The 27212-nt window shown below is 40.2% G+C and overlaps 1 protein-coding gene across 1 annotated transcript in view; it reads left to right on the forward strand.

The window, feature by feature from the left end:
- Window positions 1-7740: 7740 nt before the first annotated feature.
- Window positions 7741-27212, forward strand: part of RB1 (RB transcriptional corepressor 1) — a 71957-nt gene continuing 52485 nt past the window's right edge. Inside the window, 10 exon segments of the mRNA XM_030963018.1 lie at window positions 7741-7792; window positions 7795-7843; window positions 8025-8142; window positions 18399-18511; window positions 20444-20578; window positions 21486-21524; window positions 22303-22370; window positions 23858-23968; window positions 26192-26340; window positions 27080-27157. Coding sequence (XP_030818878.1) covers window positions 7756-7792; window positions 7795-7843; window positions 8025-8142; window positions 18399-18511; window positions 20444-20578; window positions 21486-21524; window positions 22303-22370; window positions 23858-23968; window positions 26192-26340; window positions 27080-27157 — 897 coding nt within the window. The 5' untranslated portion in view covers window positions 7741-7755.

Here is a 27212-nt window from a genome sequence, read left to right on the forward strand (position 1 = left end):
GCCTTGTGTTTTTTTCTGGATTCCAGTTTACTGCTAGATTATTCTTAAGAAGAAGGGACTACAGTTAAAATTAATGCATTTTACTTGAGGTGCTGTTTCTAAAGTTAGAATAGATGGCTGAGAAATTAAATATGAACAGAAAAACCTGCTTTTCTGTCCCTTTTCAAATAAAGGTAATACTATGCTGCTTGCTGAAACTCTAAATGGGTATTTCCACAATACACATGATCAGAGTGGAGACCCAAAGGTGATCTAACATGTTGTTAATGTCTGAAATCCCTGTCCTGCATATTTGTCAAATGATGGGCAGTATCCAACATATGCCGTGAGTCAAGCTGACCCAGCTGAGGGCCAGAAGTGTTCACTACCTGCAGGACTTTGCCGTTCCCTTTGTTCCCATCGTGGTGCTCCTGCCAGCCTGTGCCACTGAGCTTTGCCAGGTAATCTGGGGCTCACTCAAATATCACCAATACCATTCTGTATCGTGCCATTTACACTTAAAACTGCTATTCTTAAAGCAAGATTGATTTTATTTTTTTTGTAATGCAATTTGGATCCTTGTAATGCCAGCTGTTCTAGGGGAGAGTGCATAAGAGCATGTATAAGATGAATAAGATGTACTTGCTCTTTTGAAGCTGTGTGCAAGAAAAAATACAGGACAGAAAAAAAAGGGAGCAACAGAAAAAACAAGGCTGGAAAATCTCTCCCTAGATGCCCCTGAGAGCTTCCATGACATGGGAACTGACTTGTCTTCTGGCCAAATTTTGAGCATTGATTCATCAGAAAAGTAGGAATGTTTACAGAATAATTTCATGTTTGGAAAAAACCCCAAAACACTGTTTTAATCTGTTTTTAAATAATATACACCATATGTGTCCAAATAATTTGTCTTAGGTTAATTCAGTCAAGAGACTTTGTACTAATCTTATTTTTCATCTTTTAAAGGCTCTTTTCTTAATACAGTGGGAGGATGCTTTAGTGTTTTTGGAGCTATTATACAATTGTAAACATGCTATGATCCAACTTCCTCCTATTGTGAATGTTTGGACTGAGATAAAATAATTTGTTTTAAAGGAAGTTTCCTAAATACACAATACTTTTTTTTTCTTCATCTGCATGTGGCTTAATTTACGGATTGGTCCTGGTGTAAGTAAAATGAAAAGTACAACTGCTGTGTTCCAAAGCTGGACTTCTTAAATCCATGTTTGATGGTGCATGGCAATCATGAACATCAAATAAGGTCTCACATGCATACAGGCTAGATGTTAATGTATAAATCATATTTACACTGCTGCTCAGTATATGTGCAAGCAAGCTGGAAAACCTGCTGGGAAAACTTTAGCTACAGACATTCAGGATGTTGCAATTGTGTGCTCGCAACAAAGGTCAAGTATATGTCAGCACAAGGTTGCTGGTGCATTCTTTGGAGCCCTGTATGACGCAAGATTTACGCTGAAGTACTGTTAAGGATGTTTCCTACCTTTTCAGGAGCATTCTGTTCTTATTTTCCCCAAGTTAAACATGAAACTTGTTAATCTGTAAGCAAGCTTCGTCAGGTCTTTAACTTGTTTTCAAAACAAAACTGAGTAGCCAAACTTGGTGATCTGTAGTGTGCCCTTTAATGGAGACACCAGCAAATGAGGCTGCTGAAGGGGTGGTGGAGCATGGGGAGGAAAAGGTTTGTTCGTGCACACAGGAGGTTTCTATGATCATGCTGTATGCCTGTCTCTAACAGCTTTTGAACCTGTTGGAAGGAAATTTACTTCAATCAGCAGTGTAAAAATAAGTGTGAGGAAAGAGGGAGAAACTCATGTGCACTGAGGAAAAGCTCCCAGCCTTATTAAATGCCAAACAGTTTGTGTAGGAAGACAAAACACCCGGAGTGCAGCAAAGCTGAGTTGGAACTTGTGCCCTCTTAGACCAAGTCAATGAAACATGGGACACAAATCCATGGAAAGAAATAGCTCTTGGAGATGCTTGGGTTTTTTCCTTCTTAAATAATAAAAGTATAATAAATGTAAGTATAGTAATAGTTAAGAGTCTAATAAACAAAGATGGCTGTGCCGCACTGAAAAAAACACATATCCAGCCCAGCGAATTCCAGAAAAGGGTTAGTGAAAAATGACCTCATTGGACAATTATCTTTGGAAATAGTTTTAAAACTCCTCATAAAAAACAAAATCAATCCTAATGCTGAGACATACTTTATTAATGAAGCAGCAAAATCAGTATCCTGTGCCACCATGTTCAGTTGGTGGAGGGGGCTGTGTTGCTCCCACATGGGTCCCAAAGAGCCTCTGATGTTCAGCTGGTCTTTGCATGAGTAAAGTTGTTGTGACCAGTCAATGTCATCGATGTAATCTGGGCTTGCAAAGCACAATAAAAGCTCCGAGGCCTCTCTCCTCCTGCTAAAGTGTTGCAGTAGAGGCACAGGGCAAGTTTTGGCATGAAGAAAATCCTTTGGGCCTGCAAGATTGAAAATACAAGAGTTTGGTTACCTGATGCCTGTCAAGGTGCCTACGTGTGTTTGTTCATATGGGTTGGGTGGGAGGATGGAGATCTGACACATCAGTGTTAGCAAAACTTGTGGTTTAGAGACATCAGCAGAGCTGCACTCTCACTGACACTGCTTGTTCCAGTGGTAGAAGGAGATTTTATTGCTACGGAGGAAGCAACACAGAAGAGCCTACAGTGCTGTTGTCACACCAGGAGTTTTTCTGGAATGCTATACACAAATGTTTTCACCTAATTAGGGTATTTCACTGCCATGGATTAGAAAAGGATGTCTTTCTCTTAGACCCACTCATAGCAAAAAGAAATAAACAAGGTCACTGGTTGGTTTAGTTCAGAGAAATGCCTACACTCACTCACTGCAGGCTATGGTTGCTAATTTTCAGTTGGTTTTCAGGTTATTGGTTAAGATTAATTTGATTCCCAAGAGTTACTTCCAGGAGAGTGTGTTCTGCTTCTTGTGGGCTTAGGAAATCTTAGAAGTGAAGGCATGGGAAACAACCTTGCTGGGGAGATGGCCAGCAGCAGGACAGGGTGCTGCCCGTGCCAGAGCGCATTTTGTCATGTGGTGAGAGGAAGCAGAATTTGGGACTGAGGTCAGGAAGGGAGGGATTGCAGCAGGGTCCTTAATGTGGCTGTGTAATTGCAACAAGAGGGCTGTGGTTTGCTTGCTGATCTTTGTTTCATTAGCAGCTGGTAGTATCAGCTGAAATGAACTGCAGAGGGGATGCAGGATGCCCTCCCTGCACCCTCCTGGGGCACAGTGTACCCAGGGTTTGAAGTGCTTTGCCTGCCAAGGACACAGGGTGGTACCTGTGTGACAAAGCACAGGGTGTGATGCAGCTGTACATGCAAGGGCACGATGTACACTGATAGCCAGGAACCTTTGGAGGCAAGGAAAGCCATAACAGGAATGATCATTTTTGGCTGATGTAATTGCACTGTCACTAGGGCTTAATCTGATAAATTGCATTAGTCAGGGATTTCATTTTTCAGTGCCCTGGTTCTCAGCACTACTGCAAATCTGTTAAAACAGACACAGCTCTGACAGCCATTCTCACAGAGAACAAGAAATGTGGAAGGTCTGTACAAGTAGTTATGATTCTTCTATGAACAAATACAACAGAGTAAAAAGAGAAAAAAGGGACACTCAAGTCTAAAAGCTTGATCAATGCAAAACCTCTCTGATGTCCAAGAAAAATAGCTGGAAGTATCTGTGAAGGGTTGAGGTTTTGCACATAGGCATCATTTACATATAGCCATTTCCCCATCCAGTAGCAGTGGTGTCCTTTCAGATCCCACTGGCAGTTTGGTCAAATGCTTTATTGATAGAGATTCCTGCCTTAAACTCATCATTGCAGCCCTGGGAGTCCAGCAGTGCCCTGAGAAGAGCAAGCCATCGATGTGTGTAACTGTGGAGTGAAAAATATTATTTTTATTAATACTGTCAATGTATACAGAGAGGATTTGAATTGTTAGAAGTTAACATCTGACAGATACCTCTCATCTTAAAGAGAAACAGGTAGATGTTTGTTATGGTCCCTATGGACTTTACATCACTGCAGAAATATTAACTTACAGAAATGGTTTTTATTCTTCACATCTCAAGCTGTGGATTTGTGTAGGAAACAATGGCATAGGGGCCAGGCTCACCACCACCAAGAGGCACAAGCAGTCAGTTCCACCCCATCACCTCAGTAACCCTTTCCAGCTTCCAAGGCAGAGCTGATGCCAAGGCAATCACAGCTTTACCCGGGGAGGTGATGCTGGGGAGTGCAAAAGGCCTGCTCAAGCCATGGCCTGAGCGCCCCTGAGGCTCTCCTGCAGTGAGACTGTCACTTGGGTCTGCGGGCTGCACCAGGTGCTTCTCCAGCAAGGCTCTTCTTAAGGCCTGGGGCCTGTAGGCAGCAGCTGGTGAAAAGTTGGCCTGCAGGTCTGTCACCTCCTTGCTCCTGTTAGCACTCGTGCTGGGGCTGGAGAGGGACAGCTGGGCTCCAGGTGACACTGATGGCAGAGGGCTGGGGGCTGCTACACAGTGCAAGGAATGTGAATGCACAGAAAAGGCTGGCCAGGAAAGGCTCTGTCCCCTCCCTGGTTAATTCTGCCTGTTACATGCAGGAAAATGGGTGTGATACATGCAGACATGTTCATGATCCTTGAGTTTTACAGTCTATGGGATTTATTCAAGTAGAAATTCTGCCAATATTTAGTATTTGGACTAATATCCAGAAGCTCTCAATTTAGTGGGTTTTTAAATGCATATGTTTTGGTCATGCAGCTTCAGAAAACTGAATTTACTGTAATTGAAATAATGGCTTTAATTCCCACTGGCAATTACCATGAAACTACAGCAATACTTTTACGTGAAAAGATTAGGATAATAAAATTACTGAAGGTTGTGTAGCAGCTGGAAACAATGAGTAAGGACTGCCTGGCTGGACAATGTTTCACGTATGTCCATGAACTATACTCTAAAAGAAGTTGTAGCAAGATGTTTGAAATTAAGATTTTGTCAGGTCAGATGCAAAAATTATCATGAATACTTTATTTGACATTGCAATGTTTGCTTCTTTTGTTTTTCCCCAGTAGGAGCTGATTTTTTTCTTTCCTTTGTAATTTTATTGAAAAGTCTAAAGACTTCGTTTAGAAGATGTTTTAGAATACATTAAAACATTCAAATTAGTACATCTTAAAAGGAGAAGGGGAAAAAGGTGCAGCAACTTAAATATGGTTTTACCCAAGGATGTGCCTTTCTTTGGAAGTACATACATCTGTTAACTCTTCTTACTACAGTTTAGATGTACTTACTATATCCAAGGCTTTCAGATGGATTATTAAAGGTTATTGTTGCTTCATTCATCTGCTGCTCCCTTTGTCTTCCTCCAAAGCTCCAGCTGTAACTTGAAGAACTCTGAAACTACATTTTGGTCTTACCTATTTATGGAGGGGAGTCCTAAGGGCCTTGTTTGATTAAAAAAAAAGCATAAAATTTAACTTGTGAAGGTGCTCAGTGCACCAACAATTAAAAAAGACCATAGTATTTACACTGAGGCTGGTTTGTGAACTTTTTAAAAGGAGCAATGCACTGAGGGCCATGAGACAAATTCTTTGCCTGCCATCTGGACGGTGCAGGGCCTGGCTGTAACAGCAAGTTAAAGCAGCTGTGAGGGAAGTGACCCAGGAGGGTGTGTTTGTTTCCTTCTTGCTGACGGCTGGCACAGTCTCCACTGGCTGGGACCAAGTCTTCTGAGATGCTTTAGTCTCATTTTAAATTCTTTTGTGCTCTTAAAGCCAGTTGTGAGGAGAAGGCAATGGACTCAGCTGTGGTTTAGGGTTCAGCTTACTTTTCCAAGATGGTCTGTCTGTGGTTCAATGGTTGATGACAGACAGTCCTACCCCAAACCTTCCACAGCACCTGGTACCATCTGAATACAAGAAGTATTTAAATGTGCATAGAAGTGTGGTAAAGTTACTGCCACGGTTTTACTAGAATCATAATCAGGAATGTCCAGATCCCACTACAGTCTACAACTCAAACATTTAAATTGGAGTTTATGTACTTTGATTTGTTCTGTATTCACTTTTCTGTATTTGGTTTAATTCTAATTATAAAGCAGAAAGCCAGACACTGTTCTCCCATTTTAAGTAAATGAATATAAAGAACAGGCCTGAACAAATTACTAGAATGTATGAATATAAAAATACTAGGGAATGTTAATTGTGTAACATATTAATGCTCATGCTGATTTTTATTTGGGTTTTTCTTTAACTGCTCACTAAAAGCAGTTGCTTTACAGGTGAATGACAGATATGTGCAGGTAGTAAAAATCCTTACATACAAATACTTTTCCTTTTCTAACAAGTTTTCATCATGTACGTCTGAAAATAAATGTGCTTGTTTGCAGCAGAGATTGGCCTTCTAAATGTGAGTATGCAACTGCAGACAACAAAGCGGATTATTAAGATCTTTGAATCAGAGTACTGGCAATTTGAATGTCATTGACTTAAAATCCAGGAGATTCTCACAGCCTGAACTTCTTGCATTAAATGTAATCTTACCGTACAGTGTTAAAAATAATATTTCAGTTAGGACTTGCATGAGTGTCAGATTGAGAGGTCACTGAATCACTGAATCATTTAGGTTGGAGAAGGCCTCTGAGTTCATCGAGTCCAGCCTTTGACTGGTCACCCACCACCCTGTCAACAAGACCATGGCACCAAATGCCATCATGCCTAGCTGTTTCTTGAACACCTCCTGGATGATGACACCACTGCTGCCCACGGGGTGGTCCATTCCAATGTTTAACAACCCTTTCCGTGATGAAATTCCTCTTGATGTCCAACCTAAACCTCCTCTGGTGCAGTCTGAGGCCACGTCTTCTTGTCCTGTCACTTGTTACCCGGGGGAAGACACCAACTCTCACCTCACGACAGCCTTTGCTCAGGCAGTTGCAGAGAGCAGGAAGTCTCCCAAGCCTCCCTTTCCCAGCTCAAACACCCCCAGCTCCCTCAGCCGCTCCTCACAGGACTTGTGCTCCAGATCCTTCCCCAGCTCCCTGCCGTTCTCTGAACTTTCTTATGAGGAACCAGACACAGCTAAGATGCAACTCCAGCAATGCTGAGTATGAGGGCACAATCCTTGCCCTGCTCCTGCTGGCCACACTATTGCTGATCCAGGCCAGGATGCCATTGGCCTTCTTGGCCCACTGGGCACACTGAGGCTCACGTTCAGCGGCTGTCACCAGCACCCCCAGGTCCTTTTTCCTTGGGCCACCTTTCAGCCACTCTGCCCCCAGCCTGTAGCTGTTTTGGCCAAAGTGTAGGACCCGGCACTTGGTCTGGCTGAACCAGCAGATCCTAAAGGATCTGCAAATCCTGCCCTGCTCTGCACCTGTACAGTCATTCTGTACAGTTATTCTAATACATAGATCCGCGTTCCTTCCCATCTCACGGAAAAGATGTTACCCGCTGAGTACCTGAAGCGCCAGACACGGCGGCGCCGCGGGGCCCGGGCGGCTCCGTGACGTGAGGCCGGGTCCCGGAGCCGCCTCTGCCGCTCGGTCCCGCCCCGTGTCCAGGGCCGCGGGCGGGGCGGGGGCGCGGCCGCCGGCGCGGAAGTGACGGAGAGAGTGGCGGTGACGCCGTTTTCCCGCGGTTCGGGCGGCGGGCGGGGGCTGGGAGCGGGAGCCGGCGGCCCCTGGTCAGTGCCGCCCGCGGCGGGCGCTCCCGGCAGCCGCTCCCGCCATGCCGCCCAAGCCCCCGCGCAGGGCGGGCTCCGCCAGGACGCAGCGCCCCAGCCCCGACGGCGGCTCCGCGCCGCCCGCCGCCCCCGGTAAGCGGCGCCCGGGCCGGGAGCGGGCTGGGGGCGGGCGGCCCGCCCGGGGCTCTCGGCGCCCGGCGGTCCAGGCTGTGGGGCGGTGGTACCCGGGGCGGCTCCGGCAGCGGGTGGTGTGGGTTCCGCGGCCGCCCCGCGGTCCCGTGTTCCCGCTGGCGATGTGCTATGCTTTTCCCAGGGTCGAGGTCGGCGAGGCGGACTTCGTCGTGCTCTGTGATGCGCTGAAGGTGTCGGAGAGCGTGAGGGAGAAAGCGTGGAAGACATACGAGAGCTTGTCGGCAGCGGATGGAGCTCTGGTGAGTAGTGCTGCTCGTAGTATCGCTCGGCAGCAGAGTCTGTCCTGTGCCCCAGCTCACATACTGAGCCGCAACTTCGCTGCTGCGGCCGCCGAGGGTCCCACAGCCAAAGCTCATGTACTGTGACTTAGCTTTTTCCAAGTGAAGGTAGATTTGGAAATAAGTGGCATGTTGCCATGTTCATGTCTGTGTAAACTAGCTTCTGTAGATTGCCCTTTTTTGTTAATATTTTGTGATAAAGGTACGTGCTCAGGAGTCCTTGTAGGTTACGAACAAGTGGCAGTAGAAAACAGCACCATGCGATCAGCTAATTCTTCGAACTGCAAGGTATTTCAAATATGTCTTAGTCAGCTTTATACAGGCAGTCTTACTACGTGTTTCTGTGTATTTTTTCCCCTCTGTATCCTTCATGAGGCTGCAGAAAGCGTATGGAGATGACTATTGCAGAGACAGGAACATTTCCTTTTTTGTTGCATAATGTTAAACCTGTGCTTATCATTGAGGCATTTCCGTTCAAAGTTAGTCATTGGGCATGTGTAAACAAATTAATAAAGTGTTAGGGCCTTTCTTGATTTTTGCTTTTCCTTCTTCTCAGTATGACTGCTGTGTCAACAAGCTGGCTCAGAGAACAGCTATAATACCGCTAAATCATGGCAGAAGCTTTGTTAAAGAGTCCGGATGCAGTTTTATAATAACCAGCTCTGGGGTATTATTCCCCCTGTGGGCACTTGCGTTGATGTACATGTTCTGACTTCTGCTTACCCTTCTGCAGCTTCAGCTGACCTGTCACAGCTATGCTGTCACTACTGATAGTTTGTAGTCTGTGTTTTTTAAACTACAGTGTGGCTATACCAGGTCTTGATGCATTCACATCGCAGAGTAATAATAGCCTGGAAGAGAGACTGTGCACAGCTCTTTCAGTAACAGATACAATTTCTGGTCACAGATGTTCATGGAAGCATTTACCTAAAAGCACAGTTGAGTTCCCCTGTAAGAATGAAAACAAGAGTAGTCAGTTCCCTTGACTGAAAAACAGCAGGGTAGGTTGCAGTATAATCTTGCAAATTTCATTTACTGGTAAAGTTTTGTTTTCACTGATTATTACTTAGCAATGGCCAGATAAGATAAATGGTGTTTGAAACCTTACAGCATCTGATTGCTTCCTTTATCTATTCAGAACCAGATCTTCATTATGATATATAACTAATATCTTGTTGTCTTGCAAGTAAAATTGATTGTTGAGAGCCTTTCAATGTACAGGGGAAAAAATCTATATTGTATTTCAGTCCAATCTCAAACTTAGAGATGTATCTGCAGGTTGTTGAAATGAGTAAGCTGTCAAGTGTGTGCCTCCATGGGGATCTGGAAGGCGCTGGAGTTGCTGCTTCTAGCTGAGAGTAGGCTTCATCTGACTCTGAAGTCAAGCAAGTTTACAGCCTAGCTAATTGCTGCTTCTTTTCCCAAGTCAAGCTGCTGTGGTGGGCCTGGCTTCTCAGGATGACTCTCTAGTCCAAGTTGCAAGGATTCAGGAGCAGGCTGCTCTTTTCTTCTCTATGATAAAGGTATTTTGTTGGAGGGGCTGTCCCAGGGTTTGTCCTGCAAGCACCAGCTGCACATGTTTTAATCAGTGAGGTTCAGTAACCTGTTCAACTCTGAGCTGGAGCAGAAGCTATGTAGCCGCTTTCTGGTGTCAAGCAAAAGGTTAAACAGCAAGCCACCAGTTGAGACAAATACTTACCAGAACACTTATGTTTAGCAGTGTAGTTGCTTTGACTTTAGGAAGCTTAAATCAAAAGGCTGCTGATGGAAATAGAGGTAGCATTTAAGAATCCCCCTCTCAAGCCATTTACAAAGTACAAAGACCTGAAACCTTGCCTTTCTTGGCTCACTGGCCTTATTTTATTGTGGTTGCTGTTAGAATTGTGCCTGCCAAATCTCTGAGAACGTGAAGGGCACTTGTAGTGGTAACTAGGAAGCAGCGTGGGCCAGACTTTAGGTACTGTGGTAACTGGCAGATACTCAGGGTGCAGATGTGGGTTTGGATGCAGTCTGAACATCTGCTGTATCCTTGCTCAGTGAATATTTAGTGACTTGAAATGAAAATGTCTTGTAGTGCTGTCCTTTTTGAGTCACCTAAGGGGGTGTGTGCAGAGATTCTGCAAACTGGGTACGTGTGGCTTAAAAGTATAAAGCAATTATTTTTTCAGGCATATACATAAAAAATTGCAAGAATGTAGTGACCTACCAGCCTAAATGTGCCTGTGCTTCAGTGAGATATTTTACTGGCCAGGCAGGCATCAACCAGGAGGAGAGAACCTGTTATCTGCTACTCCCTGGAATGAATGCAAATGCCCACTGGAGCTACTGCTTTTTTTCCTTCGGGACGTCACACCTTTCCACTCAGATATTTTTTCTTTTGAGCATTTGAGCTACTAGTGATGATACTTTGAAATTTCAGCTTTCTTATCTTGCACTTTCTTTCTGTGCTCTGTAGCTTTCCTTGCAGTGCTGGAAAGCTCTCCAGTTATCTGTTTCTACAGCATGTGAGTCAAGAATATACAGATGCACCCTATTGCAGCTGGGCTGTGAGTCCTTGAAACAGCTGAACCTCTTTGAGAGGTGTGGAGGAGGAGGAGGGTGACAAGAGAGAGATGGTAACACAACTTTTCTGGAAAATGTGGCTGACCTGTAGTTGTGAAAACCAGGTCTGCAGAGTGGGATTGTTCAAAAGCACCACAGCTGTCTGTTAAATATGTTGTTAAATATGGTGGTGTTTTCCTTCATAGTGGGAGAACATTAAAGCTTCCCTCTGTGACAGCCAAGTTTAATGACATTCTTCTACAATAAAATGTTAACTCAAAATGTCTTAGAACGCCAAATGCTGACTCAGCGCTCTTGGTGTGTGGGCTGAAGGAAGGTATCTGATGTGTAATCAGAAAGATGTTTCTTTTAAAATTCTTTTGATATCTGGTGAACTCCCACACCAGCTTATTGTGAACATGGAAGTGTTTATCTAAACAAGAGCTTTTCATTGGTGTCATACAAATATTTTTGTTCTCTCTATAATTTCTTTGCTTTATCAAACCAAGCTACCTAGATGAACAGAATCTTTGAGAGTTGTAGTTTTTACAGTCTTAGTTTCAAAACTTTTACACACCGAGTTTTGTTGGCTTAACATTGGCTCTGATCCTTGCTTCTCTTGTGCTCTTAATTTTTTGTAACTCTCCTGAAATCTGTATTATGAACCAACAATGCTTGTAAATTCTAGATGGAATGAATAGATTTAGTGGAATTACTAATGTACCTTGGTGAGCAGCAGGTGATTGTTGGTGTAAGGGATATTAGAAGTAGTCCAGGAAGCCATACTAATACTGCTGTGAAGAAGCTCAGGGCATTTGTTATGTTCTGCTACTGTTTGTTTTGGTAGAGAACAACAAAATGAGAATCTGAAGTAGAATATGGGGTGATATAAACAGGAAAGAAAAGCTTCAGCAAATTGTTGCTGAATATATTATATTGGAAAGAACCCATCTGAGGAGCAGATGATTTGGTGATTAAATTGGAACCAAACTTCTCCAAAGAAAATTGAAGTGGTTTAAGAAATTGATAGAATTTGGAATTTGCCAAGGACCTTAAGGCATTAGGGTCTGGTATGCTTCGAGCTCATCAGCTTAGTTAGCTGTAATATGTGGTGCGTGGGTAGGAACTCCATTTTTTTGTTGGCTGTTCATAGCACTGTTTGGGAAATGTGGCTCACTGTTCTCCTGCTACAGCTCAGCTGTTCAGAGTCAGGAATTTCTGAGCCATTTTTATCAAGTATTTGTCTAACCCGCTATTAAAAAATTGTCGTGGTGAAAGATCTGTAGTCTGCATAGTTAGGTTTTCCTAGTTTAGCTTTATTTGCCCATTTATTTTTTCCCCCAAGTACTGTACTAATTTGTTTCTGTTATAATTCAAGCCAGTGGTGTAAAATTCTGTACCAGCCAATTCTGTACCCCATGAGAGATGTATTATTGCTGCCTTTTCCTTCAGAAAGTCTGTAGCATATGAAGATGTTCTAGGCATTTTTTCTTGTCTCTAATTACTTTTCTTACATCCTGAAATTCTACCTAACTGGTGACTTACACTGGTATGCAGATACTGCAGAGCACTTAATTTGTGCAGGAGTTAAACTGCTTTCTTAGTGAAGAAAATGTACCAGGTAAACTGTAGCTTCAGTTGAAGAATGAAGTAAAGACTACTTAAATATGGAAGGTTGGTCTGCATAGACCAAAGAGTTCATGCTCAGCAGGCCAAGTGTCCCTAGTCCATAAATTTCACATTTAAATTGAATAAATTCCTTTTGGTTGTGGTTTCTTAATAAAAAGAGAATATTTTAATTGGTAAGCCACCTCATCCTCATGTTAAAAGACAGAGAGGCCTCTTGCTTTTGACAAAAGCATGAAACACATATGAGCTAATAAAGTATTTTTTGTCTAGACTTTGTCTCTAATTTATAGAACTGTAGCTGAACTGAACCTGAATCCATTGAAGCTTTGGATGGATGAGCAAAATTACTGATATTTTAGGATCCTCTGTTATTAAAAAAAGAAGAGCTACTGAAAGTCCCAAAACAAACAAATCATCTCCATGGCCTCTTGCTGATGATATTCAGTATCTTAGCAGCAGATGCCCTGCTTGTATGTGCCTTTGGACTTTAAAAGCTCAAGCAACTGGTATAGAGTTTCTTTTTTTACTCATCTTCTGCCTGTCCTGAGGGGAGATTGATGACCTCTCCAGTCTTGCCACATGTAAAAGTGTAATGAGAACTTTGCTTATCAGATGAACTATTTTTAATAGTTCAATACTGTCCATTGACTTCATTACTTTCAGCTAGTATTTTATTTGAATTTGATCTCTGTAGGGGAATAGAACATAAGTAAATAAAGGTAGTATAGAAAGTAATCTTACACCCTAAAGAGTTGCAGTTGAGCCAATTATTAAGGATTAGGAGCAGGCCTGATGTTAACAGGCCATACCTGTAGCCACTAAGAGGCGTGTTATAAAAGATTGGAGGTTGGTTGGTTGAGGGGAACGGGAGTCAGTTGGCTGCTGCGAGGACAAGGAAGAGGCAGTGCCTAGAGGAGCTGCCTACAAGAAACATGAGGAGGTATGAAACTCTAGCAATATGGAACCTTTGCAATGTAATGACAATAGAACTCTTGTAATATAATGACAACAAATCTCTGTTGTGAACTAATAATAATCTTCCATCCCAGGCTATGTTCAATAGAAAATTTAAACCTGATATTGCTGAAAAAATGAAGGATCTGTCTTTACACATAACTTCTTACATGTAGACAGGGCTTATAATGGTCACAGATTTTTTTTTTTCCCTTGGGGTATTCTTCCTGCAGGTTTTTATTCTGAATAGTTTTCTATTGTGAGAGCTTCTTGAGTCTACTCTCCAGTCATCTTTCACCCACTGTAATCATAAACATGTAAAGTCAGAATGGTTTGGGTTGGAAGGAACCTTTAAAGGTCATCTCATTCCAACCCCCTGCCATGGCAGGGATAACTTCCACTGGAGCAGATTGCTCAGGGCCCAAGTTGATTGTTGGGATGGGGCATCCACAGTTTTTCTGGTCAGCCTGTCCTGGTGTCTCACCACCCTCACAGTAAAGAATTTCTTCCTAGTCCTGATCTAAACCTGCTCTTTTTCAGTATGAAGCCATTTCACCTTGTCCTGTCACTACGTGTCCTTATAAAAAGTCCCTCTCCAGCTCTCTTACAGGTCCCTTGAGGTACTGGAACATGCTGTAAGATCTCCCTGAAGCCTCTTCTTCTCCAGGCTGAACAGCCCCAACTCTCTCCAGCCCCCTGATCATCTCTGTAACTTCCTTTGGACTATCTCTAACACATGTCTGTGTTTTTGTACAATCAAGCTAGTTCTCCATGTTGATTGGAATGTAGTAACTGAGATTTTATGTTAGGAAGCCAAGTTCCATATCTTCCTCTTCAAAAATCAGGTGCTTGATATTTGCAGTGAGACATCCTATATCCCATTTGATTCAAGTGTCCATCTGTGTTTGCATATTTTTCGTGTGCGTTTCCCTTGACCTTCTTTTACACAACATCATTTGAAGTTTCTATTCCTGGGTCACTTTTGTAGGCTGTCATCAAAATTGTTATCAGTGTTGTCAGAAGAGTAAACATCTCTAACTACATACTAGAGCTGAGACTTCCTGTGGCCATCTCCTCCTTGGGCCTGATTAACCCTGGAGCACCTCTGGAGGCAGGGAACAGACGTTATTCCTGTTAATGCCTTTAACACCTTTCAGCTACATTTGGAAAGAAGAGGCAATAATCCCATTTTACAATAATTAAGTGTTGGATGAGCATTTTAAGCTAATGACTCCTCCCAGATTGTTTTCAATAGATTTAAATAAACTAGTCATCTGGTAAAAATCAGATTGAAGAAAGTCCAGAATGAGAAATATTTTGAAAGATTGTGTGAGAGTTTTAGATCTTTTCCTGCAGAAAACTTGATTCAACAGAACATTGCCAAAGTTATAGCATATGTTCCTTGGAATCCTAAATAAAAGATGATAAAAAGAGAAAGAAATCTATGTGGACTACTAGATGTTAAATAATCTTAGGGCTAGTGATTGGTAGGCATGCTTTGCTTCGCGATGAGTCGAATTAAGGTCACTGCAAGTCATCTTACTGAAATTGAAGGACAGCCAAGGGCAGATGTTGAGCTGTTGTCCTGCCCATTTTCTGTAGTGATGCTGTATCAACAAAGATCTTGAGTCAGACTGGTGAAGAAGAAAACCCTCAGAAATTAATTTCTGTCTATGAATTTGTCTTAATTTAATTCCCTTCATTTCATTTCTCCAATGCATTCCCATGCATCCAAATCCCTCTGAGATGAATCATCTGCTTTCTGTAAACAAAGCAAAATAGTTGGAAGAAGTGATGCTGCTGTGTTTTTTGTTCAGCAGTCAACTTTAATTCGAGAACCCGGGGAGGGGAGGGAAGGGGTGTGAAGAGGAGAGTTCTTATGAGTGTGTCTTGCCAGAAGACATCTTCTTATCTCTTCTCTCCTTCCCCTGCCCCATGATGTTTATATTTATTCTGGTTTCAGCTGGAATTAAGCTGGTTTTGTTCCCAGTAGCTGGTATAATGCTGTGTTTTGGATTTAGCATATGAGAATGTTGACAATGCTGATGTTTTGGTTCTTGCTAAGTAGTACTTGCCCTAAGTCAAGGACGTTTCAGGTTCCCATGCTTTGCCAGTGGGTGTGCACACAAAGATCTGGAGGGAGCATGACCAGGACAGATGTCCTGAATTGGCCAAAGGGGTATTCCATACCAAAGAATGTCATACCCACTATATAAATTGCATTGGAGTTGTGCTGGGAGTTGCTGGTTGCTGCTCAGGAATGGTCTAGGTGTGGTGAGCAAATGGATTGAGCATCCCCTATTTCTGTTGAATTTTATGCCTCTGTCTTTCGTTCCCATTGCAATTATTATTAATGTCATCGTTATTATTGCTGCATTTTATTTTGTTCAGTTATTAAGCTGTCCTTTTCTCAAGCTGTGATGGTTGGTTTCTGACACGCCTCCTCACTGTGGGGATGAGAAGTGAGCAAGCAGCTGTGTGGTACTTAGTTGCTAGCTGGGGTTAAACCATGACAATATTTATGGATTAAAATCACTGGAATTTTCATGTATGGCTATGGCAGATAGTTTATTTTCTGAGAAAACTGCAGTTCACTTGTGTCTTTGGTTGTTTTAACCAGCAGCAGCTGGTGCGATAGTCCCAGCCTGGTGTTCTTTCATGTTTTCCTCTCCTTCCTGTCTCAGCTATGTTATAAGGCAGGCATGCTGAGGTGCTGCTCACCTTTTCTTTGCTACTAGGAAAAAAAACCCCAATCCAGAATCTATTTATCTTGGGTTGTGTGTAATTTTTCTTGTTAGGCCAGCAGTCATCCACCATCTTGTGTTGAGGAGAAGTTGTCCAAAGCATCCTGTGCCTTCAGCAATGGGTGTGGGAGTAGTCCTGATACTGGAGTTTGGCCTTCTGTAATGGTTTGGATCTCATGGATGGCTAGGCTGCCTCTGAGACTGCCTTTTTGTTTAATGCTAGAAACAAATGAGTTATTACCCCCACCACACTGGACAAGGAGTTTAAAGGTTGTTCTTGCAAAACCAGACCTCTCTCCTATCAGATAAAGCATTGCTGTGGCCTCCTAGCACTCATCCTGCCAGAGTTGAGCTAGGCTGCTCAGGAAAGCTGTTGGTTACATTACACTTCAACAGAAAGCTATTCTTGTTTGCATAGGCAACAAACCAGGAACAATCATCGCTTGGAAGCACTCAGTCCTCCTGCCCTACAAGATGTTGTATTTACAGGACAACATCATGGCCTGAGTTTGCAGGAGCATTGAGTGAAAGGAACTTATTTAATAAACAAAGTCAGCTGACTCCAGGGGCAGGGGTATGCTCAGTGCAAGTAGTCTTCCCTCTTGGTAGTTCACTAGCTAGCATTAACCTGCATAATTTTTTGTATCCCTTTGTGTATCAACAAATGCATCTCAGTCTGTTAATAGCTTATTTCAAAGTAATTTTCTCTTGTGCAAGGCATCACGATTTGTAGAAACACTCAAATAGGAATGCTGGGAGAAAATAGTGACTTAAATAATTGTCAGTTGTCACACTGTTGAGGGTGGCTGGTTAGTTTTGCATTGAAGCCTGTTCTGTAACTATTAACAATTGCACAAGCCCGTCAAAGTTCTTCTTCTTTGGAGAAACCCCCCCAGCCACTCTTCCCTGATGTATAAATACTGCCCAAGAAAGACACAGGACAGCTATCACCAAAACAAAACAAAATGTTGGCAGTATTAGTGAAATTGTATCATTTATGGGCACAGTGGATTGTTGGTCATGGTTACACTGCTGAATAAGCACGGACGTGAGTGGATGCTGACAGTGCAGAGGATTTTGGAGCAGGTTTGGAAGACTGCATAACATGGAGTGAGCTAGGTCTGGTGCAGTCTTACTCTTACTGCCTTTGGGGAATATTTTCTAGAGTGAGCAGGCCCCTGCAACTCACATTGGTGTTGTCTAGGAGGCAGCTAGGTGGAGTGATCAGAGAAAGGATAAAAAAGTAGGCTGGGGAGTGGGCTAAAGCTAGGCAGTGTGGAAGAGCAGGAATGCAGTGTTGTTGCCATTCACTTGCCCCTGGTGTTCCATTTCGCTTGTGTCCTCCAACATGTCATGTCCAACCTAGAGCTGGGGAGAATGCGTTCAGATCCTGCTCCCTTGCTGTGGGCCTGGGTGGTGTTGCAGTTTTATTTACAAGGATGCTGTGTGTCCAAAAAGTATTTTACAAGTTTGCTGTTTCTGCAGTTTTGGCCTGCACCCATGCCTAGTTCAGTCTTCAAGGTCGCTTTGTTTCCAAAACTTGGGATATACCTGCTTAAGGGTTTTTTCCCATGATTCTACAAGTCATTGTTCTTCAGGAGTTTCCCGCTGAGTTGCTGTTTTGGTGGGAAGGGTATTGGAATCTTAAGTGATACCTGTCTGGCTTCAAGTGAATGGCTTGTGAACCATCATCAGGAGTTCTACCCTGTGTGGATGCTGTGTCTATCATTGTGGGTTGGCTTCTTTTGATGAAGGATGATTGGTTATAACTTGCACTTTCTAAATAGCAGAAGGTAGAACTTAAGTGTAGATGTATGGTAGGAAAATGGCTGGAAGTGCTTGTTACTATCCCACTTTACTAAGCAGAGAGGGGTTTGTGGTTCAGCAAACCAGGGTGATGAGTGGTTGACACAGCTGTACTCATTTATGAGTGTTTATTGCCTGTCATTGTAAAGATTTCAATTATGTTTTTATGGCTTGGCTTCTTATTCCTTAAATTTCAGTGTTTTTTTATGATCAAATATGGTAATTTAGGAAAAAAAAAAAGAAATCATTACTTCTGTTCTGCGAAAACATTCCATGGAACCAAAGCTTGTATTTCAAAGCTTTACTGAATTGTATGGGTAAAATTGATCCTGTACTGTAGGAATAAGAGTTGAAATGCTCAGTCTTTTACCTGTATTGTAAAACCTGGAATGCTTTTCTGTTATAAAATAATTGTCTGTCATAGTCAAATGTTTGTTTGAGGATGTTTTGTTTAACCATTTCTAATCATGTTTGGACAAATTATTGCCTTCCATGCCATTTCTGTTGATTAATAAAAACTCTTTTCTCTCTTTTTTCAAAAAGGCTTGCGACACAAAGAAAAAGGAAACATGGGGTGTATGTATCTTTATTGTAGCAATTGATCTGGATGAAGTGACATTTACTTTCACTGAGCTTTTGAAAAGTATAAAAATGAGGTAAGTGAGTTTAAGTGTGTGAATTTAGATTTCAACAATTAACTTGTCAACATTTTTATAAAGGGCATGTTTTTAAGGCATAGTGAATCTTTGTGCATATCAGACTAGTTGATTTTACAATGAAAGTTACTTATGGAAATTATGAATATATTGGTAAACTAGACGTTGAGGCAGCAGTGATAGTTGTTTGATTCATCTGTGGTTGGCTCTGGTTGTATCACTCATGTCATTGTTGTTCTTGCTCTTCCTAAAGTACTCATCGGTTCAGGTCGGTGCGAATTGCACTTAAAATATTTCTTTCTTTCATTCTTTCCCTCTATGATGATTTTCCATAAAACCTTTTTCCTAGCATTAGGCTTAGGCTAAACCAAGAAGTGGGGAAAAGAAACATTACTCTTCAAACAGTTTACCAGCATGCTGCTCTTTCTCAAACATTTTAATGCCAGGCTAAACTTTGCACTTTCATATACTCTTTTTGCTGGGAGTGTGTTACTGTTCTATTGTATATTAAGTTCATAATACAGAAATTAAGATTATAGTATCTGCTTTTAAGGTAAATTTAGGTGGGAACAGCAACCTTGTGTTACATTCATCTAAGGAAAGGATTCCAGTGCCATCTGCCTAGGAATTGTGCCGTGTGTGGAAAGCATGTGCAGGAGCAGAGCCTCTTGATGCTCCAGGGCAGGAGGCCAAGTCCTGGCTATAACCTCAGGCTCGGCTATAACCTCAGGCTTGGGCCAGAATATAATTTTCCTTGAAGTCGTCTGTTATGGTTAGACTTTTCCATGCCCTCTTCTACCCTCATCTCCCAGAGCAAGGTCAGGTCCTATGTTTTGACTTAATCTCTTCAGTGTTGACTGCCTTGGAACTGTGTGAAATCCAATTGCATTTGTGCAGCAGTGTCCAGCGTGTTCCACGCTAGTTCCACAGACCAATTGCGCTGAAAAGTGAGAGACTTTTTGCCTTAGCGTTTCAAAGAGTAAGCTGTTACTCTGCTGATCGTGATGCAATACTCAATTGCTTGTTAGCCCTGGGCTTTTTCTCAGCTATAAGGTCAAACTGGCAGAGATTGCTACTAGTCATTCTCTAGAGCCTTCAGATATATTGGAAAGATCTTTTATTCCATCATAAACATTCTTAAATGAGCTTTTGACTGGTTTTGTATCTTGTGTCTTTAATCTGACAAAGATCAAAAAGTCTCTCAGAATATTATATTCCCATAACGGATCAAAATATATTTGATACAATTGAAATAGTTGAAAATATTTGATAGCTTCCTCCTCTTTAATTTTTGCAATTTGCTCATTTTACTTATGAATGTAACAACATGCTTCCTTGGTGGCCATAATGTTACATGGATGACTAGGAGAACTTTGATCCCTTATGTAATATTTCCAAAGGGTGAAGATGTCCTGTTGAAATACTTGAAATTCTGTATAATTCAATGCATTCATCTCAGTTTTCATTCCTAGATCTTTCTTTAGCATGGATGGAGCCAAGGTTCATGTTCTTAGAGTAGTAGGAGCATTTCTAAAGCAGAACAGGAGAGCAGAGGTGTGTGCTGGATATTTGTGGTGTTACCAGCAGCGCAAGAACAAAGGTGTGTCTAGTTAGAAAATTCTGACTTACAGAGATAATATCTGTGCTAGGCAGGAAAACTTTCTTTCTGTAGTAGAGCCTGTATCATGAGATACCTCTGAACAGTATTCCTACTGTCTGGAAAATGTGAAGGTGGGGCTCAAGGTAAACAAATGTTTCCCAAGGCAAGGGTTCAGTCAAGTAGTAGTAGTAAGAACGTGCTGGAGTCTAGTGAAGTAAGGCAATGAGTTTTCATGGAGATGTGTTTTTATTTTCTCTTTTTTAAGAGCTATTTCAGAATACTTGTTTTCACAAGTTATGAAAATGTGTCATCTTTTTTTTTCCTTTTTTCAGTGTAGGCACATTTTTTCAGTTTCTGAAAGAGGTGGATGTTAACATGGATACTGTAAGCACTAAAGTTGATAGCACTGTATCAAGGCTGAAAAAGAAATACGATGTATTATTTGCACTATACCACAAGTTTGAAAGGTAGTGTATGCTTTTTTCATTTTGAAATTGATTTCTTTGTCTGTCAACATTTAAGTATTTGAATTTTTCAAACTGTGTGTTATAGGAGCCCATTTAAACTGTGTGGGCTAATATTTGCAGAACAGTGAAATTGAGCTGTTTACATGCATTAAATAAACACCTCTTACATTTTACTCCATAACTATCACAATGCTGTGTTAAACCAACCCCCTTGTTGCAGTACAAACAGTAGTAAGACTAGCGTGACAAGTGATTACTACTCACTTTAAACTTTTTACAGATATAAAGAGGATTGGTTTACTATCTAAATATTTTTTTACTTAACATTTTGCCTTCCGACTCACAAAAGACTCTCAAATATCTCTTAAATAACCTTTGAAAGGGGTAGGAGATCACCCTTTGGTAGTTTATAGAATGAAGGCATATATATCCTAATTTGTTTTTGCATAAACTGAATTTTTTTATTGAAATGCTATGTACCTAGAATAATTGGGAAGCAACATTACACCACAAGGCTTGCAGTGGTACTGAAGAAATACTAAAGATTTTTAAATGCCCTTTTATAGTGTGTTTTGTGCAGCTGTAGCACACTTTACTGTATTGTACAAAACACCGAGTAACAATGTATGTACAAATCTTATCTTTCTGTCTGGAAGAAAGCAATTTTATTTTACCAAGTTAAAATTGTTTTGCTGTCTAAGCTTTGACATAAATATGCAAACAACAACATTTCAGGCTTGGCAGGGCTATAGTTGATCTGTTGTTAACTGTTGAGTCAGCTTTTTGTTTTAAAGTTAGAAAAATGTTTTGTGAACTGATGTCTTTTTTTAACTACATTCAAGTCAAAGATATTGCATAGTTTGCTTACAAAAGCATGTTCAAAAATAAGAATTTTTTTATTTTCTAGGACTTGTGGCCTTATTTATCTGGAACAACCTAGTAGTGAGTAAGTTTGATTTTTCCTAAATTGCATTTGTCAAGATAAGATGTAAAACATGATGGCATGTTATCTTTTAACCCTTCAGGACTGGCCTAAGTTGTAGTATTCTGTGTGTTTACTTTAGATTTAGTGTGGACTTTGAATTTCAATGAGATGATGGGAGATGCAGAAATTATATATATGTTACATATATATCTCTATGTATGTGATTTATACAGGTTATGCATATTATATAAGTATATTCTTATAAAAACATATAGAGTGTATGTATATATAAGTAGATAGGTATCATGTTGTCTTTATATATATTTTTATTTATCTATCCCTCATCCATGTAGTATTGCCACCCAATGGCATATATCTTGGCATGGTGGAAATGAACATTGGCATGGAGAGTGACCTTCTAATCACAGCAACAAATGAGTTACTAAGAGATGCCTTAACAGCCCCCCAGTGAGCTTGAGTTCATTCTGGGGCTGGAGAGTAGGGCATTAGTCAAAGACCCAAGAGAGGACAGCTCAGAGCAGTTGAATTGTCTACATTCAATTTCTTTCTGAGGATGATACAGATATTTCCTGATTCTTGAATGGCTTTACAGGGACTTAAGTTTTTCAAATGTGTAGTCATAATTACAGAGGGAATGGGATGAGATTTTTAGTAAACTTAAGACCATGGGAAATGTTGCATGTTGTTAAATAGTTCCATAGACAGAAGCATGTTTTCAAACATTGTAGTTTAAATTATTACAGAGCTATCAATGCAAAGTTTTTTTGTTTCACTGCAGGATTTCTGCTGAACTCAGTTCTGTATTAGTCCTAAAAAATTACTGGATTACTTTTTTGCTGGCAAAAGGTGAGTTTTGGTTAAAACACAGTAATTTTGATGAATATTTTTGAAGTGAGTGTATTTGCTTTACATGTCCAACCCGAGACTAGTATCATTATTACAAATAAGTATTGTACCAAGCCAGAACATTTTGATTGCCTGGCTTTTGTAACTGCTCAATAATATTTCTTTATGTACAGTTTGGCTGTTCTTCTCACTGATACACTTTCTGTATATAAACATATATTTAAGCTTTCTAAAATTTCTGTGATTTTTTTCCTTTTTCTTTAAAGCTTGCTGTTCTGTATTTAAGTCTATTCTGAGGTGCTTTGTAGTCTGCCAGCATTTTAATAATGGATAATTACTTTAAAAACTGACATATTTTCAAAAATAAGCTTATATATATTATAAATTATATTTAATAAAACAAGTTTAATTATAAGGTATTATAGTAAGTCTCTGAAAGCACGTCCTTTGAATGCTACAAATCGTTCTTGAGAAGTTGTAAATTACAGTTAATGTTGAGTGATGAAATGTTTATAGTGGTCCATGGAGTTCCTGTCTCATTGTACTCCTACTAAAAGAAGTGAATCATGTCTCTCAAGTGCTGCTTACTTCAGGTGTGTGTTATCAGTGAAGTGTATGCATCTCTGATATCAAAATCAGACTTGGATCAGCTGAGTTTTTTGGAGCTTTGTCGCTAAAATTCTCCAAGCGTAAGCATAAAGCAAAACCCACAAAAGATTCTTTAGCTTGCCTTTTCTTGAGAACAAAGAAAGTTGAAATTTACTAGAAAAGAGTTGGAGCTGCAGAAGAGCCTGGGTGATGCTTGCTACTTCTGATAGAAAATAAATACAAAAGTTGCACATGTAAGTAGAGCATGGATAGATTTGTGCCTGTTCAAAACCACTATCAACTTCCTGAATTTTTGTGGCAATGCACGCTATCTCAGGATGGCTCTGTAGATCTTCTCTGGCATATGAGTCATAATTTGGGAAAAACTGGAATTATGCAGCTCTGAAAGTGCTCTTCATTCTATTACTTGTGTGACTTTTAAGTAATTTCATGAAAACTTGACAGGCTGAGCCTACAGTGTGACAGCATGCTTTGAATTCCTCTTCACTGTGTACTAGCAGCTCCTGCTTTCTGAATATTTAGCAACTTTCAAAAAGCTTGCATGAGACCACAGAGAAAGAAAGCAGGGAGGAATTACACAGAAGTAAGAGGTTATTCTTTTACAGTAAAAAGAAGAATGAAGATTGAGCACTGAGGGCAGGGTTTTGTACACAGTAATTTTGTTTGTGTGTAGGCTGTCTCTAAAGCCATGAACTGAAGTGCCATGAGTTATAAAATCAATAACCTTTAAAGAGCAGCGGCATCCTGTATGATACTTCCTGAATTCTGTTTTTTATGTTTTACTATATGAACTTCAAATCTTTGTTTTGCAGAATTACTTCTAGAATTAAGTCAGCCATTCTCAAAAAGGTTTTCTTTACCCTTTTAAATATTTGCAGGTAAAGTGTTGCAAGTGGAAGATGACCTGGTGATTTCTTTCCAGTTGTTACTGTGTGTCTTAGATTATTTTATCAAACTGTCACCTCCTGCTATGCTCAAGGAACCATACAGTAAGATTTTTTTTGTATTTCTCATTCAAGTAGAAAGTAAATTTATTATATTTCTATTAGCCGTGCTAATATTCATAATTAACATAATTAAACTTCTTAAGCTTATTGAAATGCATTTCTTTTTTGTTTTAGTCAAATTTACATGATAGTGAACTTGAATTCAATTACCTGAATGTGTCAGTATATTTAATATAATTTTTGCTATGTCCTCTCCCCGTACTAGTTGTTTAAGGACTTGTTAAAACAGCAAGTCTGAGTTGGTAAAAGAATTCAGGTTCTGGGTAGATTATAACTGAGAACTATTATTTATGTTAGCCTTGAGATAGAAAAGGGAAATGTGGTGGTATCTTACTTTATTGGTGTAGTGGACTCTTACTTTATTGATGTTTAACAGTATGGCAACAGCAGAAATGTATAAGATACTGGACTGTACAGATATTTAAAACAAATACGCAGTAGAAAGCAGCTCAAAATAAAAGAGTAGAGGTAAAATGTAGACAGCTTTGCTTTTATTACATCCTGTTTGCTATTGCAAGTGTTACTATTTTAAGTAAAAATATAATGAGTCTTCTCTATAAAAAACTTCTATTCAACAGTAAGCTTTTACCCATTAAGTTTTTATATCTAAAACCTGGAAAACCTCACAAAAAAGTTAAAGTAAATATTTATAAAAACTTTCAAAGATAGAATTCTATTTGAGTTAACTATTTTCTTCAGCAAGCTATGGAATTAATATACTGAAATATTTGGAGCCACAGGAGGATGTGACTCAGCTTTTTAGTAATTAGTTTATCCTCTGGTGGGTTAAGATGCAACCCTAGTATATTTAGCTTAAATCTATGTGCTTTATTTCTTTCTTTGGTAACTAAACATATACCTAGGTTGTAATGTCATACAACAGATAAGGTATTCACTACTATATTCTTTAAATTCTGTATTTTGGAGATATTTATCTGACCCAGTGATTATTTGTTGCAGGTAAGGAAAAACAACCTTGATCTTATTCTAATGTGAATAAAGGATGGACTTGGGAAAAGCAGATCCCTGCTTTCCTCCAGTATTATTTTGAATTTAAATTTGTCATTCCTTGTAGGACAGACATATACTGCTGCTTATTTCAGGTGTTATAAAGCAGATCCTTTTCAAAAACCACTGAATTAAAACTACCTGGTTTTGAATTGTGTTCACACTGATTTATTTTTTTGTAGTGAAACTGTGCAGAATAGGAGTTCATTTTTAGAAACAGTTCGGTTCTGTGCATCATACCTTGAAAAAGAATTCTGCCACTTGAGACTGAATTGCAGATATGAGTGTCACTGTCCGAAGTGCAAAGCACTGGGTTTCTAATGTGAAGCTGTGTATGAACTGTCAAACAGCTCTGCATTCTTTGAGGAAAATAATGTATTGTTCAAACCTTTGTGACCAAGAGGCTTCATGTTGTGATAAATGATGTCAGGCTTTATGATCTGACTAAGACTGAGGGGATTATGATGCAGCCACCTCTGCAGTGTAGTTTGTCAGGGTTTCTCAGAACAGTTGTCAAATGCAGATGAAGTTACAAGTGAGAACAGCATGCTGATTACAGTGTTAGGTTTAAACCAACACTATTTAATCATATTAATGTATGTTATTAATATAATTCACATATTTAAGACACCTATTTTGAGTTTAACAAAATGAAATATTTTTACCTCACAATATTAAGGTTTTTTGATACTTTCTTCTAGGTGGACTTGTTTGTTTCTTCTTGTGTGTCTGGGGGTATTTGGGGAAAGGAGGAATTCCCTCCAGGACCATATTTCAGGTTCCTACTATCACTTAAGTCCTGGATTGATTTATTGATCTTCAGCTTCTTGTTTCATACTTCTTTAAAAATAGAAAAATAGTTACTCATCTGTGAAAAGATAAGGCTTTCCTAGCTTTGCAAAACAGATTCTCAGTTAAAGCTACTTGGAGAAAGTGCTGTTACATTCTGTGTAGACTGGCTTCTTAAAAACAAAATGTCCAAATACTGATACAGGAATTTAAAAATTAACTTTCTTTTTGTATACATTTTCTGTAATGAAGGTTTCTTACCTAGCTGAACGGATGAGAAAGAAAATATATTTAACGGGAAGACCTGAAAAAAGCATATAAGAAGTAGCATCTTCTAGGATTAATAACTTGAATTTCTTCTTTCTTAAGATGGCTCTAACCTTGTGATGGTTGTGAATCTCTTTGCAGAGTCTTCTGTGTCTGCAGTGACTGTAAATGGTTCAGCTCGCACTCCAAGAAGAGGTCAGAGCAGGAGTTCACGCACTGCCAAGCAGCTTGATACTGACACAAAAATTATCGAAATCCTTTGTAAAGAGCACGATTGTAATTTAGATGAGGTAATGCCTGCACTTCAAAGTCTGATAGATCTTGCTGCTAGACTCCATCTGGAATATGTATTTATTTAAATGGTCTTTTTTTAAAGTGTCATTATTTGGGCCAGCTTAAGTATTCTGTCAAGTAGTTACCTTCAGTAGTGAAGGTATTTTACCATTTTATAGTTTCTCTAGTCAGTATTGTAAAAAACAAACAAAAACCACCCAAAACAAACCCTTTGGTATGGGTGATAATTTTGCCAGGGTAACTGATTTGTGAAGAATACAATATGAAGTTACAGGCTGATCACAGCATGTAGCATATGGATGCAGGGCTGCTCTGATGGAGTTTCACAGCTGCATCCCATGATGAGAAAATGTATGCAGAAAGCACATTGCTTCTGTGGAAGATCTTAAAAGACCCCATTCGCCTTCCCCTCTGCTGTTAAATCTATTTCTGTGTAAAAAGGACTGATTTTTGAATATCCAAATGGATGATGGAAGCAGAAATGTGAGAGGTCTAGACAGAGTGCAGTTCTTTTCCAGTTTAATCACTTAGTATTCCAGCAAACGAATGTATTTGGATGCTTACATATCACTGTGTCTTGTATGTATAGCAAGTTTTGTTCTTGCTGTATTGAAAACAAACCACAGTGCATTACAGAACTGTCTCAGTTTCTTGATTTAAAGATGTGAAAGCAGTGTATGCATGACTGACTCTCTACTTTGGAAATGCTACATTTTTTCCTTTTTTTTTTTTTAGGTCAAAAATGTGTATTTCACAAGCTTCATTCCTTTCTTAAATTCTGCTGGTATTGTAGCTTCCAATGGACTACCAGAGGTAAGTGGAGGAATTTAAGACATTGTGATGGGCAGACCCTGGCTGGGTGCCAGGA

This window comes from Camarhynchus parvulus, chromosome 1 (genome assembly GCF_901933205.1).
Source record: "Camarhynchus parvulus chromosome 1, STF_HiC, whole genome shotgun sequence".
NCBI classification, from domain to species: Eukaryota; Metazoa; Chordata; class Aves; order Passeriformes; family Thraupidae; genus Camarhynchus; species Camarhynchus parvulus.